Here is a 19,460-nt window from a genome sequence, read left to right as displayed (position 1 = left end):
TTAACTTAAGCGCACACAGAATTATTCTTGAGAGGAAATGCAACGCAATTGCATTCCAGGCTAAAAGTTCAAATGCCACTGTAACGTGCAATTTATTGCGCATATAAAGTAATAACAATAAAAGTTTCGTATTTTATAGTACGACGATTGTACGATTTCTACATCGCCTTCATTGATTCTTGCGAAGGCACAGAAAATTTGCAATTAATTTTTGCACACTGATAACTAATTACATTTACAATTAATCGCTCATCGTGTTTACAGTTTTACGATGCATCAATAAATTAGTCGAGATCGATATTTTTGAAGCTTCAATTAATACATCATAATTTATACGATCTAATAAAAAGTTTCCCGTTAAATAATAATACTAAAATTAATTATTTCACGCTCAAATCGGTTTGCAATCGCCGTTATTAGTTTTAATAAGTTAGAATTAATTTATGAGAGATACATAAATCGTGAAAGTTCAAGTAGGTAGTACTTACCTAGACGAAGAGCGATGGAATTCTGCGGCGATGCGACTTTTAGCGGGTTTCGCGATTCGCTTACGGAAGCCTCGGAAAATCCGGGCAATCTAATTTAATAATAATTTCCCCGCCGATATCTTCAATCGTCGTCAATACACCTATAATGCACTCGCTGACGAACGCGTTGAACTTATAATTCAGCGAGAATGCACACATATCTCCTATGTCTGACTTTTATTTTTATATAGAATTAAAATGCAATCGTTAAATTAAAAATTTTCTTAATAGAAAAAGTCGTTCGTAAAAAATCACAGCTATGCCCGTCTCAAATATATTCATTAATTTTTCCTTAACCCTTTATAGTGCGGTTTTCTTGTAACAAAATGGCAAAAAAATCTGTTTTATTTATTAAAATTAATAATTTATTTAATATAATTATGCATAATAATTTCACTTTTAGGGACAAAAAAGCACAAATGTTAGATTAAAGATAATATTTTAAAATTAACTCTATAATAATGCACTTATTAAATATTGTACGTCTTTTTAGTTACATTGCTGATAACAAAATAAGCAAAATTAAACAAACTAAACTCCTGCTAATATTAAAAGATAAAATTCGCTTACACGATTTATAATTGCAATTTTCGAATTTGCCGCCAATTTGCTGATTATTGGTTATGTTCATGTATAGTGTATGCAATCAGCTGTGCACAGTAATGAGATTGTAGAAATGTAGATGTGTAGAACTATGGCATGTGGACGATGTTTTTCTCTGCCTTCACCTTCGTTCGAAGCTTAAACTAACAATTCGATCTACAATTTTACGCGTAAAAACAGATAACGAGGTAGACAAATGGATTTCTTCAAAAATTGACTTCTGTCGTTTGTCTCGAACCTTAAAAAGTTTCATTCTGATCTTCGTAAAGTCGGTTTTAACCTTACTTTCCCTCTTTCTTTCGTAGGCTTGACAAGAGGCAGTCTGACAATCAAGATGAGTAAATACGTGAATCTGGCGAACGTGGGCACTAATTATGCCATGCGTATGAATCGCTTGAGTAACCGAATCTTCGGCGAGGTGACCAGGCCGACTAATCAGAAGTCGATGAAGGTCGTGAAGCTCCTAAGCGAGAAACCGGTGAACAAGCGACCGGAGATCGTGGAATATTATCCGAGATTCAAAGAGACGGAACTGTTGATGACACATCTGCGCGATTACGGTCTCTTCAGGGACGAGCATAAGGACTTCAAGGAGGAATTCGAGCGTCTGAGAGAGCTTCGCGGTAAATCCAAGTGGATACCGCCTCCCTTCAGAAATAAACCCAAACCATCTTAAGAATAACACAATCTGTACTTGAGTGTAACATATTTTGCTGCGAAGAGAGCAACGCTGCGTATCTCATCTGTAAATAATAAACCACGTGCTGTCTATTTAATACAATTAATATTATTTTTTTTTTCATGAAACGATTCATTTTCATAAGAATTATGCCTCTACCTTTCCGGCATATTAAGTAAAACTTAGTTAACATATTTTAACTGGTATTTAATAAAACTACAAACTTCTTGACATGTTTTAGTACGTATATCAACGTAACATTTGAATTGACGTTTATATTGGTCTATATGTACATTTACAAGTGAGTCTTGTAGAAAATATATAAAAGAAGTTTATTATAAAATTTCCAACAGTACAATAGGGCACATATATATACGTATATCCAAGTATATAGACAATGCTAATATTTACAGATTACGTTTATATACAGAATTGGTAGTGTGTGTACATATATTGTACCTCTATTGGATGTAGGATCACATTCTACTTAATTCATTAATAAAAGGTATCTATACGAATTTGTTCGTTTATTCTCGTAGGTTTACAATTCTTCCTTCGTATTCTGAGAATTATCCTTCATATTTTCTTTACTATTTGTCTCTTCCTTAGATATCCCTTTTTTCTTTTTCTTTTGTTTCTTGACGTCTTTTCCGATGTCCTCGTACAGACAAGAATCATTTTGTCCTTTCAATGCACGCTCGGAACATAAATATCTAAACAGTGAATAATATTTGAAAAAAAATAGATGCCGATTTCATAAATGATATAAATTGATTAATGTCCATTTCTCAATGCAGATTAACTTTAATCTCGATTTAACTTACTCAAAGTTAATCTGCATTGATAGAAAAATGGACATGAGACAGGTATATTCTAGGTTGCTACCTAATTAAAGGAATCTCTCCCTGATGGTTGTGATACCAGTCTTCAATGTCAGCTTCATGATTTTCTAGCAAACTTTCACATTGCGTTTTCAAAGTAGTTATCTCTACGGAAGGCTTGTCCCACAACTCGTAGGGAATACCCAATTCTACTTTAACTCCCTTATCCCTGTAATCATACGTATATCGATTAATTTTCAAAATACTCTATACGGCACTCTATTGCGCTAACAATATATCTTACACAAGGCCGTGCAACGTTTTGAACGTTTGACTCATTCCTTTCGCAAATCTCGTACTATCCGTACGCTCTTTGTGTATATTGTATTCCAGTATACGCTCACAAACATCCTCCATGGATTCTACTAACCGCAACTCTCTGGGGAAAAACGAAAATTATATCAATCTCATCAGAATAATCTCATTACAGTCTCGCTCAGTCCGATACTTACGACTTCTTATATTCCTTTTTCTTCTTTGGCGCAACATCGTCTACCGAATATCCAATCTCTAACACATCATGTGTTTTTCCAGTTTCGTCGAGCCTAGCCTCGAGCTCTGTGGCTAAAACTTTGCACACTGCAACAGAGATTTATCATTAATTTCAAAGGTAATTTTTATTAAGGATTTGAAGTTATTGTACGCAGAAAAAATTTCTTAATCTTCCAGTACATTAAGTTAACGGAAAATTATATATATTCTAACGCTAACGCTCTAAATTTACTACGTTTCTCTCTCAGAAATATATAATTGCCCACCACCTTCGCATTTATTGGCGTATTTAACCCCTTGCTCCTCCTCGGGGTCGCCGAGAGCAAAACTCACGAGTAATAAATTTAATAAAATTGCACGATTCACCAGCAGCATCGTGGCTTATACCAAATAAAAGAGGAACGTCAGCCGGTAGATCATGGAAATCACTGGAATGTCACGAATATGCAGCGTCGCGCAACACGACGTGATAACCGGCGACCTATCCACGTCCACAATTACAGTATCAAAATAAAATAAATAAACTTTAGCTGCTTATGCTGAATTACACCGACTATTATTATCATACAGCATATACGATAGCGTGTGTGTGTGTGTGTGGAGTGGAGCACGGTGTGGAGTCAGTCGATTGGCTGAAGAATAGGGAATTCAGAGAACTTTCCAAAGCAAGTCGGAAGCATTCTTCTATCTCTATCAGATATCAATGTAATCAAAGAGTCTCTCTCTTTTTCTCTCTCTTTCTGCTTTGCCGCACGAGGTCCCTAAAATTAAATCGATTCGGTGTTTCGAGTTACCCCGTCGCCACTCGCCACCCGTCGCTCCTGTTGATCTCCGACGACTCCGACCCTCCGACCTGACACATTCCAAACAATGCGATAGAACCGTCTGGAGGACACTCTTCGCTCATCGTTACATCGGCAATTTAGCCAAAGGAGACTCGGCGAGAGAGAGAATACACCGCGGCGACGAGGAGAATGGCAGCCATACATCGGGAAGCGATACAGAAACAGATTCAACAGGACTGGGCTAACCGCGAATACATAGAAGTTATCACTGGCAGCATTAAGAAGATTACGGATTTTCTCAATTCCTTTGGTAATTCGCCATTGAATTCGTATTTCCCTCACGAAACTGCTATTAAATTAACATGCATATTTTTAGTCTTGTATATCTTTTGCAATAACCTTCTTCTTTTTTTCTCTTAGATATGTCTTGTAGATCGAGGATAGCGGTCCTCAACGAGAAGCTCACGACCCTCGAACGGAGAATCGAGTATCTCGAGGCATGCGTAAGTAATTTGTTTTCTATCTACATTGAAAAATCGCATTATTGATTACAAAAAGGCAATCTGTTTCTTGATTGCACACATAACGTAACATTGCTCTTACGGCATTGCTATATCAAATATGTATTTTTTCTCTGTCGTTTATTTTCCATCATTTATATCGGTTTCATAATAGCGTTTGTTCGACAGGTCACAAAGGGTGAAACGCTAACGTAATACTTCCACGTGTCGACTCTACGACGTCCTTTTTACAATCCTTTTTATTTCCTGTACTAGAACTTGAATAAATACATGACGAAAGATACGCATTTGGTATCTCCTTGTACATCATCAATTATACAACATTTCCCCACCTGACTTACGTCAGCACTAATTATTTCCTTTCTGTACACGAAATATCATATTACTCCCATGGCCTGCGTCCCCTGGGATCCTTGGTGAGGGTGAAGTCGAACGGGATGCTGGTATATTGCTCTCGTACTTCCGGGTTCAACGGCATGGGATTCCAATCGTTCAAGTCGCCGTACTTCTTGATCGTGGCGCACCCCATCAATAAAACCGTAAAGTGATGAGAGAACGGACCTTTCTTCTGCCAACAATAGCAGATCCCGCCCGTGGCTAACGCTGCAACGAGAGTAAACAACGAAGGAATGTCGATAGCTGTCGACACGTCGTCCGGCGAAAACACTCGCCGAGATACACGTCGATACGTTACGTACAGGCCAGAATGTAACTGAGATAGCCGTCTTTCCCCCTAATTTTCGTCGTCGTGTACGCCACGGAGGCGAACGTGGCGCACATGGCAGTGACCGGTATCACCCAGTAGGACAGGCAATTCACCGTATTCCAGAAGCCCGCTGTCTGAGATAGGAGTATGGAATCGTATATGCCCACTCCGGCACTACCGACAAACCCATATTTCGTCAGTCCGACGATCTTTTCGAACGGTCTCTGGCCCTCCGGGGCATTGCTGTACCTCCAATTCTCCCAGAAATAAGTTCCCAGCATGGTTGAGGCTGAAACAGAGAGAAAGAGAGATTGTCATGAGCCAGACCGTACACGGCAAAGAGTTTCTTACTGACTGTGCACAGTCCGTACTATTGCATTTTTAGTATTCGCGATCAACTGACTAATTGATTTTGATGTAAATTTGTGAGAGATACAGTGTGATAACTGCAATGTGTACAAATGTCGAAAATAAAGTGTCTACACGCGGGACTCGACCTAGTTACGGGTCCGTTTTCCATTGCTGAACTGGCCGCACTAGTTCGGAGTTTATTGTAGGCCAGTTTTAGCTGAACTTCTTGAACACAGTTCATGTTTTCTCTTTTTCTTTTCACGTTGGAGAGAAAAGAAGAAAAGATGAACTGCGCAAGAAGTTCAGCTAAAACGAACGGGCCTCTTTTCCTTCCGATGTGGAGTAAAAGGCCTGATTCTTTTCAGCCAAGCTTCTCGCACGGTTCATCTTTCGTCTTTTTCTTTTCACGTTGGTGAGAAAAAGAGAAACGATGTGCCGTGCGAGAAGTTCAGTTAAAGAGACCAGGCCTATTGATAAACTCTGAACTAGGTGGCTAGTTCAACAATAAAAAAAAAAACAGACCTTGCGTGGTTCAACTCTGCCGTAAGTTCGTGTTTACGAAAACAGTTTTGGGTAACAAGCAAGGTAGTTTGGGGTCCTCGAGGGACCATCGCATCTCTCGCGCGAACTACATACGTCTACGGCGTCTCTCTGTCGTGAATCAACAACGACATACTCCGCTCCTGTACGAAGGAAGGAAGAAGAGCGTTAAACTCCGAAACGGAGATATTTTGATTGAAGATATGACATAACGTCGGTGGCTATATATGTATTGTACATACGTGTGTGTACGTGTGCGCACCGGGAGTCGCAAGTCTAGCCTCGCCGACTCAATTCGCCATAAAGGCAGGCAGTGGCACGTCGGCCAGGCTAATGTGGGCTAATGTCACACCGTAACCAGCGGATACTTCGAACGCGAACGTATCGTGTTGATGTTGCGTGCTCGAATTCTCGTTATTCTCGAAAGTAGACTTGGACCCTGGCTGCTGCCGTGAAGAGGCACGGTTGGTAGCATTGAAAATTACCGACGATGTGTTTTGCTTTTTCTCTCATTGGGAATCAGCTGACGAAAGGGGCGAGGATGGGGGGACGAGATGGGCTCGCGGTAAAAGAGACGAGGTTTTCCTATTCGCGTAAAAGATACTTTTAAGATGCAAGGAGTACAAGATAATAATAATATTATTATTGATTAATAATATTTGATGAATATTTGATAAATAAATGTTGCTAACTCGATCGTGTCGCGCATTGCGCTTGTATTACGTAACGCCGACCAATCGTTTCTCCCGAATGAGCCAGGCCAATCAGATTTCTTCTTCTTCTTCCAGGGACCAATCAAACGTCCTTACAATTTCTGCCTTTCACATGCTCGCCAATGGCAAGACTGAAATTTCTCCACGTGGAGGAACGTTAAAGGGACGAAGCGACGGAGCGACGGAGCTCATTGTCAAAAGGACACTCATAACTCCGAATCATAATCGTTTGACAAAATTATAATTCGATCGTCGTTTACAATCGTCGCGAAATGTTGCGCGTCGCTGCGAGACGAGTACAGGTACGTATCGCGGAACAGAGTATATTGCGTTTAAAACTGTTTTTGCGAAGCCTTTAACCTGATCTGCCTTTGCAAGCTTTCCAATTGTTATTGTTGTGTTTTCAGAATATAACGACCGTCGCTTCACGGACGTTGAGCGCACAGTCTTCGAGTGCCGCCGGTCAATCTACGGTGAACGCCGACGTGGCGGGCCTCAGCCAGAATGTTGTCAAAGTACCAAACGCACGTAAGATTTTAAAGATTAAACAGTACATCGCTCTCCGCGGAGAGCATTCGCCAAAGGCAGATCTCCAGGGCTGAACTTGAGAATTTGTTTTTAGCCGTAGGGCCCGACGCTTCCAAGGACAAGGAGTACAAGAATCCCGAGTACTTTTGCTACCACGTGGACTCGTTCGCGGAGGCTGAGTTAGAATTGGCAAAGTACAGACTGCCGCCGCCGTCTAATAAGAGACCGTTCAACAAATAAACGATAGAACGAAGAATATAAAGTAGGAATAAATGAGATAGCAAATTTAATAAGTTTGGGGAAAATGTTCGAGAGATGACGACAAGCCAGAGTGTTCAAAACTGCGCTATTATTACTTAAGAAAAATAAAAATACGTTTAATATATTATTTATCTACGTGTAATCCCCCCGATCGTTTTCGCCATTTTATCTCTGGAGAACAAAAATACATTTTGTTAAGCATATCTATCGCTCGTAAAACATGAAAATAAACAACATGAAATTTTCCAGCAATCGTTGGATCCTCAGGGCGAATCCCGTGAATCCCGTCCCGGTTGAGAGCCACTGTTTGGAGGAGCAGTTTCATTTATACGCGGATCACATGAATGCGTCCGAAGCGCGCGGTCGGAATGGTCGGACTCGGCCGAGCTGCCGATGCCGCTTCCCCTCTTCGCCCCTTGTCGCTAACAGCTGACTGGCTTCCACGTAGAAACTAGAAACGTGCCAACCATACGATTCTTTGGTCCGTGGTGTAATGAGCGATATATGTGTATGACGGTGCCGGGACTGCCGGCGGCGTGTCACGCCACACCATAGTCGCCAGGAGGCCGCGTAAAGTCGGTCGAGCCGGACGAGCGCCGGTGCCCATCGCGTATGAGTGCGACGGTGACGCGGCCGCGCGACACCCCCCCGAGGTCCGAAGTTCGACGACGAGGGTCCGCGGTCCGCTCCGCCTCCAGTCGGCACGGCTGGCCACGACTGGACGTCGTCGCGGCGCCCGTTATCGTTATCCCTTCCGTTTCTTTTCCTTTGCGTTCTTTCCCCCTCCCCCCTCCCCCCTTTTCCTCCCGAACCCGTGAAATCCGCGAGATCCCGAGTCGCCGGACACCGCAGGCTCCGCGAGTGGAGAGTGCTCGACTCGGAGTGGCCCGGGTTACCACACGTTCGCGACCGAGAGCTCCAGTTCAGCTCCTCGCGCCTCGCCGATGTGAGTCCAGCCCGCGCGGTTTCGGCTGGTCAGGTTCTCTCTTCTTACGTACTTTCCTCGCGCGGGACACGCGGAGTGCGCGGCGGAGGATCCAGCGATGTCGGCCGTCGCGCGGAACCGATTCCTGTCGGCGCTCAGCGTCGCGCGGCGCCTCGCCGGCGCCGCCGCCGACCCCGCGCACGTCGCACGCATGGGCGTGCGCCGCGGGGATGCAGCGTGCTGGAGGTGAGATGAGAGAGAGCGGTGAGAACAACCCCTGCGATGCGATCGCTCGTTCGCGAGAACACTCCCCCCCCCCCCCCCTAATGGGATAGAGTTTAAAGACATGTTTAATCGATGAATTGAGCGAAGAGAGTTGAAAAAATGCCCTATCGTGTCCCGATAGTCTGCAGATTCTAAAACGTAGAAAGATAAAAATAGAAAGAAAAAATCCCTCGAGTTTTAGGAAGACCGAAGAATTCGCGAAATGCAGGAAAAGAACTTTTTTTTTATTTTAAGAATAGATAAGAATGAGAAAGACAGTCGAGATATACACAGGTTCGATAAATTCTCTCTTCTTTAGCTATGATTCAGGAAGAATTGTCCTTTGCGTCTTCCGATTCGAAATATTTTTATGTTAATACTCCGCCAACTGCGAGTCTGATTAAACTTTGGACGTCGCATAATTTTTTTTCCTTTCAACAATTCTTTGGTATTGCTTCTTTAAACTAATTGAGAAGAAGAATTGCGTGACGCAAAAGATAGATCCTACCCGTAAATAGTCGACAAGATATTAAGGAATTGCCCGGTCAATCTTCACGGTTCGGTTTCACATTCCTCTCCAATTAACGGTTAATCTTTGCTTTGGAACCGTCTTCGATTTTACCAGGAGGATCTCTCGCGAACGGGTACGCGATTTCAGCTTCTGTACACAGAAAACAGAATATTCTTGATTTGAAAATATCTCGAGTTTAGAAATTTTGAAATGAGATATTATATTGCGAAGAAAACGAAGAAAAAACTTGCTTGAATGAAGTCGTTTATATATAGTTCAACCAAGGAGAAAAAGTTGAAATTCTTATAAGAATATAGATTGCTGCGTATACACGAAACGACGCGTTAATTTGAGTAAGTTTTGATTTAACATTCTTTTTTTTTCTGTGTACAATAATCCCTCTCTAAAAAAGACGTGCAAAGTCGATACTCTAATTAACTCTAATACTATCGCGGTTATTGTTGCCTCTTTTCCGCGATGCCGATAATTGGTTCTCTCGCTGCGCTTACATCATTCACAGCTGTCATCGTATATTTTGACAGTTGTGTGTATCAAAGAGTTAATAGGTGTAATAACAATAGAGCATAATGTTAAAGCTAAATAGCGCGAAGCACGCGTCTGTGGTGCATGTCTAGTATAAGGAGAAAAAAGGAATGATCGGTCATCAGCATTCCTCGATGCGCAGTTGTCATGCAAATCGCTGATGACAAAAAGGCTCGTGTAATCAATGCCTTTTCTTCTCTATCTCTCTATTTCTATTTCTGTCTCGATCTTTATCGGATACACTTGTGAGAAAGCACGATCTAGACATAAAAGTCGTTTTGCGAGCGTTTAACAAACACCTGCGCGTTAATCCCTTGTTGACTTTTAACTCGAGTCACGAACGCGATCGTCACGGACATATGTACATATACGATGAACGAGGCGACCGGGAGATCGTAAAAATCGATTGGCGGAACGATTCTCCGCCGCGAGAGAGAATTTAGGTTTTCAAATCCCGTGGAATTCACCAGCTCGTATCCGTTCATCGATGCTTCGAGCGATCAGTTAAAATATTTTCCCCTTATAACCCCGGCTAAACTTAAACTTCTCTTCGTTTGTTTACGAGGCACGAGGTTCAATCGAAATTAATTGCCTCTGTTAAAACAGCTGATTTCAAACGCGGGCTCTTTGTTCTGATAAAGTGCGCGATTGTCTAAATATTTATATATTTCGAGTGTCTCAGCGGCAAATAATACAAATCATCATGCAAATCATGCAAATGCAAATATATACATTGTATAAATACCTTAGAGGTAAAAAAATCGTATGTTCAGTTTTGGTCAAAATGGAATTAATTTTCCAAAATCCAAATATATCAGAAGCTTGAACTGTATCATGGTAAAGGATTTTATGTCTATTATTACTATATAGTTCCTAAGATACAATGTTTAGGAAAAGCCTTAAAAATGTTCGTAATGCCTTAATTTTGGTCAGATATACAACGTGTTATTCGCAGTTGTACTATTAAACATGCCAGTTATAAATTACTGCATTAAAAACTCAATAGCAAGTTGATACTTTTATTTTATATATCTAAAAAATACACCATTTCCATACTTCAAACTTTAAACCTTGTTTTCTATAAATACATAATGATAGAGATTATTTACCTCTAAGGTATACAGTTATACGTAATAATGTGCTGCATATGTTAGAATAACCACCGCGAAATCGTAGAGTAGAATTGATAAAACTTATCTTTTTATATACGTATATAATTTACGAAAATGTCCGTCGAAATGTAAAATTCGAGAGAATCAAGAATAATCAATCAGGAAAAAACGCTATGATATTATTAAATGTACATAAAATAATTCACGAATAATTATATCGTTTTTCCCTGATTCTAATCGATTGCATATCGGTCGTGTTTCACTTATTTAATCAAGAACGAACTTTAATAAATTAATTACTTTTAAAAATCAATAAACACAATTCGAATTTGACGAAGCAAAAATTCGAATGTAATTTCAACTTGTTTTGAGTCTTTGTTCGCTTCCTCTGTTCGATCCGATTCGCTCGCGCACAAGGCGAGTGTATATATCTCGAAGGAAGCCGTAATTAGATTCGTTTTAATCGTCCGTTAATTTCGATCGGTATTACGCCCGATATTGCACGTACCTTTCTGATAAAGCGACGTTGCTTCGTGACTCACGGCGATGATAACGATTGCGGCACGTGTTTAACGTTAACACGTCACAAAATAAAAGCTATTTTTATATTGCGTACATTTCCTCGCGAGGCTTCCACACGCTGAACGTTCTCGCATCTCGGAACGCATCTTGTTAGATCATTGATAAAGTTGTTTACTCGGCGCTATTCCACGCTCGCATATCCTATACGAGAAATGACGTGCCTGATCCGTAACGTGCGCTCCGTCAGGTCGTGGTTATCACGTGGAACGTGGAACGTCGGTGCCGGATAGATAAGTCAATTTCTCGATTTACCTTTCCGCGTTGTTTCGCTTTTATTAGCGCTTCTTTGTCGTGTCGGCTATAGCAAATAAAAGCTCTATTGACCGTCGATTATCGCTCCAGCCACGGACTTTCGTATTTCCGTAATGTTTAAAAGAATAATATGTTTCTTATTCGTGCGAGATCCTCGACATACTTAGAGACATCCTGAAAGTTTACGCATAATTACATGATACTCAATTTTAAAGCCACCATTTTTTCTTGTTATAAAATATGTACCGAACAATGATTATGACAGAAAAAATCGCGCGACCGATTGTCAATCTTGCAATACGAATGATCAGTTTCTTTTTTCATATGTTACTATACTTTCAACGTGCGCGGAACAAAAGAACGATTTTTTTTTTAACGTAGAGATTCTGACATAATACAATTCTAACGTAATGCGGCAGTAGTGAGAAAACAGGAATCTGAGAAAATAATTTTTACAGCACGTCGAAATTATACTTTAGTTAAAAGCGAAAATTATATTTTAGCGAAAGCGTTGATACTCCTCAAGTTTTTCACGATTTGAGCGCAACTGAATAATCCAAAATTCTGAGATGGATATACGTCACTAATAATTTTTCTCTATTAATTCAGAACGTTAGTAATAGATGTTTTCTATTAATTCAGAACGAGAGAGTTACCTTGTTCATTGATTTTGCAGTCGGTAAATGCACGATGTAAATTGTCAGTTATCAGTTTCTAAATTGATATTATTATGTATTATACATTGCATTTTACGTCGTTATATTTACATGCTGTACGATATTATTATTCGAAATATACTCCTAATGATTGCGGCGCCGCCTTTATAATGACTTGTCAAGAGACACGATATCTCGCGCCAAGTACACGCGGAGTGAGACGCACCGTGATAATACTCTGACGTCAAAGTTGGAATGCACATAGATCAGATAGAGATCGTCGATGCAAATGAACCCGATAACTATTTATGCATGCAAACAAACACGCGTTTGATAACTGACAAAGCGCAGAGCCTTATGTAAATCACGCTGTTTATTCTTTAGGCTTATTATAGATTTATTTCAGAGCTTTGCATATTATTTAAACAGACATACGTCAGTAATATTTTTTTCTACTAGTGCACATTCAGAGATTTCTGCACAGAAAATAAAAGTGTCGAATCAAGACTTATATACTCGTATATACACAACAATCTATAATCTTGAAAATTATATTACGTTAAGCGAAGAAAACTTGTTTGAATGAAATTATTTTTATAATTTATAGCAACCGAGAAAAAAAGTTGAAATAAAAAGTTTAAATTCGTATAAAAAGATTATAAATTGTTGCGTATATACGAGTAATATATAAGTTTTGATTTGACACTTTGTTTTTTTCCGTGTGCGGAATAATCACGTTATCAGATACGAATAGATCCAAGGCAGGATCCATGCCGACGAAGAGTGGATCTTCGAAAAACAGGTTTCGATCAAATCTCCATAGTCGACGCTGAATCCTCGTCATACTTTATCTTCTTTATGGTGATTTTAAAAAATTTCTTTTGACTCCGTTAAAAAGAAACACAACACACACACACACACAGAAACGCGATATATATCCACGTTGCGTGCCGCGATTAATCGCGACCTTCGTGATTATTTCAGCGAACACTTATTTCCAATTGCTGGGTGCTGCATCTCCGCGGAAAACTCGCCGGATTCGCTACATCACGCGTTTAGAGCTACACGCATCGCTTTTCTATGTAAACAACAAGCCCACATACCTAGAAAATATGAAATCAATTCAGATATGAATGTTGAACTTGACTTGACTCTACGTGCGAATTAAACTTTATTTTATTTCAGCCTATATTCTCCGCTCAACAACTTGAATTAAAGTTGTTATTCGAATCGTTCCAATTGTTCTTTCTCCGAATAAATGTGTTGAGTCGAGCTTAATACGTTAATATCTGTGGATGGACATGAAAATATTTGAACTCGGACTTGTCTTACATTAATATAGAAATTTACATCAACTTTCTGATTTAATTCGTTGCGACACCAATTCGATCTATACTCGATTCTAAACTTGTCAAACTTGATTTTTGAATTGTACGTAGTACATGCCTCAATACTAAATCTTTCTATATACTTGTGCACGAATTTATGGATGACAGTATATCACATATAGGAAGCAACAGGTTACACCGTGGGTTAACTATTTTGACATTTACATGACAATCGTATGAATGTGCAAATCTCTTTCTCACAAGTGTATAGATATCTGCATAGCTCTGTATATTGTTATTTTAATACAAGCAAAGAATATGAAAATTTTCCGTTTCCTGTCTGAGTCTTTTTCTTTTCTTCTTAAGGGAACTAGGCAGTCAGATTTGTCGAAAATAAATTAAGCTTCTTTTTTGGGAATTTATTATAAAGAAATGAATTGAAACCGAGACTTGCCCCTTAACACAACGTTTATTAAAATCATGAACTATAACCAAAAAAATTTTTTAGTTGAAAATATGCATTGAAAAATGGCGCTGCAGATGGCTGATCGAAGAGGATTTTTAAAAAAGTTTTTTTGTTTTGCAGTGATAACTCAAATCACAATCTGTATAATTTCGGACTAAACCTCTAAAGAGTCTGTACACACTCTAGTTTTCGAGAAAAATAATCAAACAGCTCTTTTTACAAACAAAAAATGAAAAGAGCGGTTTGATTTTTTTCTCAAAAACCAGAGATTGCATAGACTTTTTAGAGGTTTAGTTCGAAATTATATTCTATATATTGTAAACATGTTCAATTTTTCTTAAGTCAATTAATTTGAGCCTGAGTTATCGCTGCAAAACGAAAAGAAAATAAGAAACGGAGAAAAACGCGTTTAAAGTTTTTAATGCATATTTTTCATTAAAAAGAATTTTTTGTTGTAGTTTATGATCCTAATAAACATTGTGTTAAAGGACAAGTCTCAGTTTCAATTCATTTCTTTGTAATAAATTCCCCAAAAAAGCTTTTATTTTCGACAAATCTGACTGTCCCTTGTTAAACAAAGAGTTAGGCAAAGTGAAAAATGTTGAATATATTTCACAAAAATAGCAAAAAATCGAAATATAAATATTCAATAAGAGAAATTAATTTCACCGTTTTTAAATTATTTTGTTCTTTTCATGATTTATCGCAACGTCGCGATTTTATTTGCATGTATAATGTAGAAGTGATCGTCAGAGCATCGTCATTGTCACCTGATACTCTTCGTAATTCTTAACGTTATATTTCGTTATATTTTTAGAACATTAAACTGTAATGCGCGAATGGTTCATTCCGTAACACAACCGACATGGATAACAAGCAAGGACGAAAGTCGGGATTTGATGGCGGTGTGGCCGGACGTTGTTCGCGATCTCACGGATGTGACGAAGAGCTTCAATATTCCTGATGTTACCAAATGGATGGCAAAAGTAAGTCGAATCGTTATTGATTAATACCATTGAATTAATTTGACTTATTAATTAAAATACCATAATTGAATTTAAATACCAATGATTAGCGATTATAAGTACACATATGAGATTAAAATTCATGTAATGGATTGATTGATTAATTCTGGAATAAATTTGTTCCGTATGATCAGATATCATAAACGTTTGAATAAGATTTCGTAATACAGTTGCAAATTTACAAATTTAAAGTCAACTTTTACTCATAATGACGATGTACAAAAAGTAAAAGTGAATCAAAATTGAAATTCAAAGGTAGACATTTAAGAGAAAGGCATATCAACAAATAAAAATTGGTACGATTCAATAGAAAATAAAAAAATTATGTTTACTAATATATAGAAAAATCTGTAACGATAAAACAAAGTCTGAGAAGCAGTAAGTCATAAATTTAAACGAATATGTAGACTGATGGATCTCTCTGTTACACAGGTATTGCAGTACAATGTCCCGGGAGGAAAGAAAACTCGCGCTTTAGCGTTAGTTTATGCTTATAAGGTGTTGGCACCAAGTGACCAACTTACCGAAGAAAACATTCGTCTAGTTCGAATTTTAGCATGGTGTATGGAACTGGTACGTAATGCTGTTCTCCTTTCCTTTGTGACGCTGATATTTCTTTTATAAACCACAATCGATTATTCTTCGGTTAATCAAGACACAGACTGTAACATATTAATTTGTAGCACCATTAAATCAAAGTATACTGTATTTATGAGCGATTTTTATTAAAAATATAAAGTGTCGCGATTACGAATTGTAATATTGAGATATTTACTGTTACAGATGCAAGCCTATTTCCTCATAATCGACGATATACAGGACCGATCGTTGCTTCGCCGAGGCCAACCCTGTTGGTATCGTTACAATGACATAGGTCTAGCGGCAGTCAACGATGGTTTAATGTTAGAGAGCGCTCTGTTTTATCTAATTCGAAAGCACTTCAAAGGGAAAGACTGCTATGTCAATCTACTAGAAACATTCCAGGACGTGAGTGAAGATATTTCCTACCGATCATACATTATGTGAATGCTGGCTTACCTTTCCTTTTTCCATTGAATCGAACAATTATATAGAAAAATATTTTTTTTCACGTCAACAGATCACGTTCAAGACAATAATGGGCCAAAGTCTAGATATGCTCTCTACCAACTTCGGCAAGAAGCCAAATCTGGATCTGTTTACGATGAATCGGTACAATTCTATTGTCGAGTATAAAACAGCGCATTACTCATTTCTTTTGCCAATAACCGCGGCAATGCAGTTAGTGAGTACACCTCAGTTTTCTTGTATAACACGGAAAGACTGATTCGCTTCGATGATAACAATGCACTGTTACTTGTTACTTGATGCAGGCTGGAATAAAAGACCCAGAGATGTTCAGGCAAGCAAAAACCATCTTGTTAGAGATGGGACATTTATACCAAGTTCAAGACGACTATTTGGCTTGCTTTGGGGATGCCGAGGCTTGTGGCAAAGATAATACTGATATAGAGGAAGGGAAATGTACGTGGCTGGTTGTCGTAGCTCTTCAACGCGCCACTCCGGAGCAGCGTAAAATTTTAGAGGCGAGTCTCGTTGGTTAGATGCATTGCACTTCGTCAAACGCAGTTGTATTAATACTTTCTCTTTTTTTCTTATTACGCAGGAATGTTATGGATTTTCCGATCCGGAGAAAGTAAACCGTGTGAAACAGCTCTACACTGATCTGGGTTTGCCGAACACTTATTCTATATACGAGGAAGAGACACATAATCTATTAAATGTACATATACAGCAGATATCACGAGGGCTTCCACATGGTCTTTTCTTGAATTTATTAGGAAAACTCTATCACAGAGCGTCATAAAACAGTTGTGTACATTAAAAAAAGAGACAAAATGTATTAAACTTTATGTGTTAAACGTTAAATATACTTTTGCATTAAATTTAGAGCATAGGATAAGATAAAATGAGAAGTGTTCTGCCAATGTCCGAGAAGTATTGCGAAATGTTACTTCAGAGTGAAAAATATATCAAAAGATCTTTTATAAAGTTTTATGTACAGGAAAATATTTCACTCTGAAAAAATCAATAAAAATTTTCTTAAACACGATAATTAGTCTTTAAATTATTTGTTATTGTAATGCGTTTATTATTTATGAAGAAAAATATTAATTTCAATTATACATATAAATAAATTATAACGTGTAGGCTATTTTTCTGTCATTTTCTTTGAAAAAACTGACGAAATATAGTCCAATATTAAATGTTAAAGCGTTTAATACAAAAGGTACAGTAAGTATAAATTTGACAGGAAATTCTGGTGAAAAAATTTCTCATATTTTTTCAGAATTATCTAAGAATTTCTCATATTTTAGATTTATGAAAAATTCAGAAAAAATATGTTAAATTTTTCAGATATTTTCAGAAATAATTGTATGAGGATTTTTGGAATATTTTAATATCTGTATAAATGGAAATTTCTGATAATTACACGGATTTTTTAATATTTATTCAGTTTTCACGATGTAAGTAAAAAGATGCCATAAATATACGTTATGCAAATGTCAAAAGTTTATCTTTTCTTTCTTTTCTAATCGAATAATATTATTTATGAAATAATTTATACAGATCATATTTAAGACACTAATGGGTCAGTGCTTAGACATGTTATCGACCAATTTCGGCAAGAAGCCCGATCTGGATTTATTTACGATGGATCGGTACAATTCCATTGTCGAGTGCAAAGCGTCGTATTATACGTGCATTTTGCCAGTAACTGCGGCTATGTATTTAGTAAGCGTATCTCAATTTTGTTATATACGAAAAGACTGTTTTACTTTAATGAGATAATAATGCGTTATGCGATATTATCGATGCAGGCTGGAATAAAAGAACCGGAGATGTTCAGGCAAGCAAAAACCATCTTATTAGAGATAGGACATTTATTGCAAGTCCAAGATGACTATTTGGATTGTTTTGGGATACTGAGGTTTGTGGTAAAGATGGTACTGATATCCAGGAAGGGAAATGCACATTTGTTGTCGTAGCTCTTCAGCGCGCCACTCCGGAGCAACGTAAAATATTAGAGGCGAGTGTTTGTCTATAGATGCGTTGTTTTGTCAAATACTGTTGTATTAATCCTCTCTCTCTGTCTTTCTTTTCTTTTATCACACAGGAATGTTACGGAGGTTTTAGATCTGGAAAAAGTAAGACGCGTGAAACAGCTCTTCATTGACTTGAACCTGCTCGAAGTTTATTCCAAATACGAAAAAAAAAACTTATAATCTAATAAATGAACACGTACACCAGATATCTTGCGGACTTCCGCAAAACTGTTCTTAGATTTATTGCAGAAGATTTATCGGAGGTCGTCATGAAAGCACTCGTCAAAACTAATGTTATATGTTATGGTTAAGAATTGATCAGAGTCAATGCTAGAAATGCCCGCGTTTCGGGCTTTGACCATAACATATAATATATATATATATATATATATATATATATATATATATATATAATATAATATATGTATAGACCTTCATTAAAGATTTTAAAGTTAGAATAAATATGATATGTTCTATCTAAGGTCCTGGCACTATAAAGTGTTATTTTTATATTTTTAAACAAATATTACAGTCTTATATAAATTTTGCACGCAGAAGATTCTTATTTCGATTATTGATTAAAAAATCAATAAAAAAATTCTAAAACATTTGATATCGTCATTTTATAACGGTTTTTGTAATTCATAGCTTATATGTTTAACAAAAGAGTTAACATTTTGTAAAAAAAAAATATTGATTACGGAGACAAAGTGTGGCAATGTATTTTTATAAGAATTATTTTTTATCTGAGAAAAGGTGATTAAATGCAATATAATATTTTATATATATAGTTATAATTAGTACATATAATTTTTTACATATAACTTTATATAGTTATTTTCTTAACTCTTCATTGCCCTCGTATGATGAGGCTTATACCAGAGCAACTTCACTAAACTTGAGATCAGTTTTCTTTATTATAAATGATTAAATATCAATCCACTTTCATCCCAATCCATAGAGTGATAGGGCTTAAGATTATGTTGATCTGAAAAATCAAAGCCGCATAATACAGCGATTCACATACAGACGGTCATAAGAGACACTAACGTTTGTTTACTGAACGAGAGTATATATATATAATATAAAGGGGGTAAACATTTTATTTTAGAATAGATCGTAT

General features: G+C 37.7%; 6 protein-coding genes, 2 long non-coding RNA genes and 1 pseudogene across 13 annotated transcripts in view; 6 read left to right on the top strand and 3 right to left on the bottom strand.

The window, feature by feature from the left end:
• Mrps33 (mitochondrial ribosomal protein S33) overlaps window positions 1-2,327 on the top strand; it is a 36,398-nt gene extending 34,071 nt beyond the window's left edge. The window contains exons 1-2 of one of the 2 annotated variants that reach the window (XM_071795740.1): window positions 1,160-1,318; window positions 1,436-2,327. In XM_071795740.1, the coding sequence (XP_071651841.1) occupies window positions 1,465-1,806 (342 nt within the window). In that variant the 5' untranslated portion in view covers window positions 1,160-1,318; window positions 1,436-1,464 and the 3' untranslated portion in view covers window positions 1,807-2,327. Of the gene's footprint in view, window positions 1-1,159; window positions 1,319-1,435 lie in introns of those variants that run through there. The other variant, XM_071795742.1, reaches the window with a different exon arrangement.
• Window positions 2,118-3,774, bottom strand: Cnpyb (protein canopy b). The gene is made up of 5 exons (XM_071795731.1): window positions 3,452-3,774; window positions 3,143-3,269; window positions 2,935-3,069; window positions 2,695-2,859; window positions 2,118-2,522 (listed from the first exon to the last, which is right to left on the bottom strand). Exons 1-5 carry the CDS (start codon window positions 3,555-3,557, stop codon window positions 2,351-2,353), a joined length of 705 nt encoding a protein of 234 aa, XP_071651832.1. The 5' UTR covers window positions 3,558-3,774; the 3' UTR covers window positions 2,118-2,350.
• A 213-nt stretch (window positions 3,775-3,987) lies between these two features.
• On the top strand, window positions 3,988-4,771 carry Hspc300 (haematopoietic stem/progenitor cell protein 300). Its single transcript, XM_071795744.1, has 3 exons — window positions 3,988-4,277; window positions 4,388-4,470; window positions 4,657-4,771. The coding sequence occupies exons 1-3, from the start codon at window positions 4,157-4,159 to the stop codon at window positions 4,681-4,683; spliced, it is 231 nt and encodes a 76-aa protein (XP_071651845.1). The 5' UTR covers window positions 3,988-4,156; the 3' UTR covers window positions 4,684-4,771.
• Window positions 4,710-6,578, bottom strand: LOC139823310 (uncharacterized). 5 transcript variants are annotated; one of them, XM_071795738.1, is made up of 4 exons: window positions 6,328-6,578; window positions 6,182-6,228; window positions 5,187-5,483; window positions 4,710-5,091 (listed from the first exon to the last, which is right to left on the bottom strand). In XM_071795738.1, exons 3-4 carry the CDS (start codon window positions 5,473-5,475, stop codon window positions 4,871-4,873), a joined length of 510 nt encoding a protein of 169 aa, XP_071651839.1. In that variant the 5' UTR covers window positions 5,476-5,483; window positions 6,182-6,228; window positions 6,328-6,578; the 3' UTR covers window positions 4,710-4,870. The 5 variants fall into 5 exon arrangements, with proteins under 5 accessions (XP_071651839.1, XP_071651840.1, XP_071651838.1 ...); XM_071795739.1 differs by having other exon boundaries at window positions 6,348-6,578; XM_071795737.1 differs by having other exon boundaries at window positions 6,068-6,228; window positions 6,328-6,577.
• Window positions 6,579-6,930: 352 nt separating this feature from the next.
• On the top strand, window positions 6,931-7,711 carry Ndufv3 (NADH:ubiquinone oxidoreductase subunit V3). Its single transcript, XM_071795743.1, has 3 exons — window positions 6,931-7,100; window positions 7,206-7,326; window positions 7,421-7,711. Exons 1-3 carry the CDS (start codon window positions 7,071-7,073, stop codon window positions 7,564-7,566), a joined length of 297 nt encoding a protein of 98 aa, XP_071651844.1. The 5' UTR covers window positions 6,931-7,070; the 3' UTR covers window positions 7,567-7,711.
• Window positions 7,712-7,847: 136 nt separating this feature from the next.
• Window positions 7,848-17,346, top strand: LOC139823304 (farnesyl pyrophosphate synthase-like). Its single transcript, XM_071795726.1, has 7 exons — window positions 7,848-8,758; window positions 15,044-15,212; window positions 15,684-15,824; window positions 16,035-16,238; window positions 16,351-16,515; window positions 16,604-16,816; window positions 16,897-17,346. Exons 1-7 carry the CDS (start codon window positions 8,631-8,633, stop codon window positions 17,095-17,097), a joined length of 1,221 nt encoding a protein of 406 aa, XP_071651827.1. The 5' UTR covers window positions 7,848-8,630; the 3' UTR covers window positions 17,098-17,346.
• Window positions 9,001-11,579, bottom strand: LOC139823316 (uncharacterized). Its single transcript, XR_011734737.1, has 2 exons — window positions 11,451-11,579; window positions 9,001-9,437 (listed from the first exon to the last, which is right to left on the bottom strand). It is a non-coding gene; the product is annotated as an uncharacterized lncRNA (long non-coding RNA).
• Window positions 12,576-14,087, top strand: LOC139823318 (uncharacterized). Its single transcript, XR_011734739.1, has 2 exons — window positions 12,576-13,293; window positions 13,417-14,087. It is a non-coding gene; the product is annotated as an uncharacterized lncRNA (long non-coding RNA).
• A 150-nt stretch (window positions 17,347-17,496) lies between the features above and the next one.
• On the top strand, window positions 17,497-18,610 carry LOC139822730 (farnesyl pyrophosphate synthase-like; annotated as a pseudogene).
• Window positions 18,611-19,460: the final 850 nt, after the last annotated feature.

The sequence above is a fragment of the Temnothorax longispinosus genome, chromosome 12, assembly GCF_030848805.1.
Source record: "Temnothorax longispinosus isolate EJ_2023e chromosome 12, Tlon_JGU_v1, whole genome shotgun sequence".
NCBI lineage: Eukaryota > Metazoa > Arthropoda > Insecta > Hymenoptera > Formicidae > Temnothorax > Temnothorax longispinosus.
Note: the sequence above shows the minus strand (reverse complement) of the source record. Positions and strands in the feature narration are given on the sequence as shown.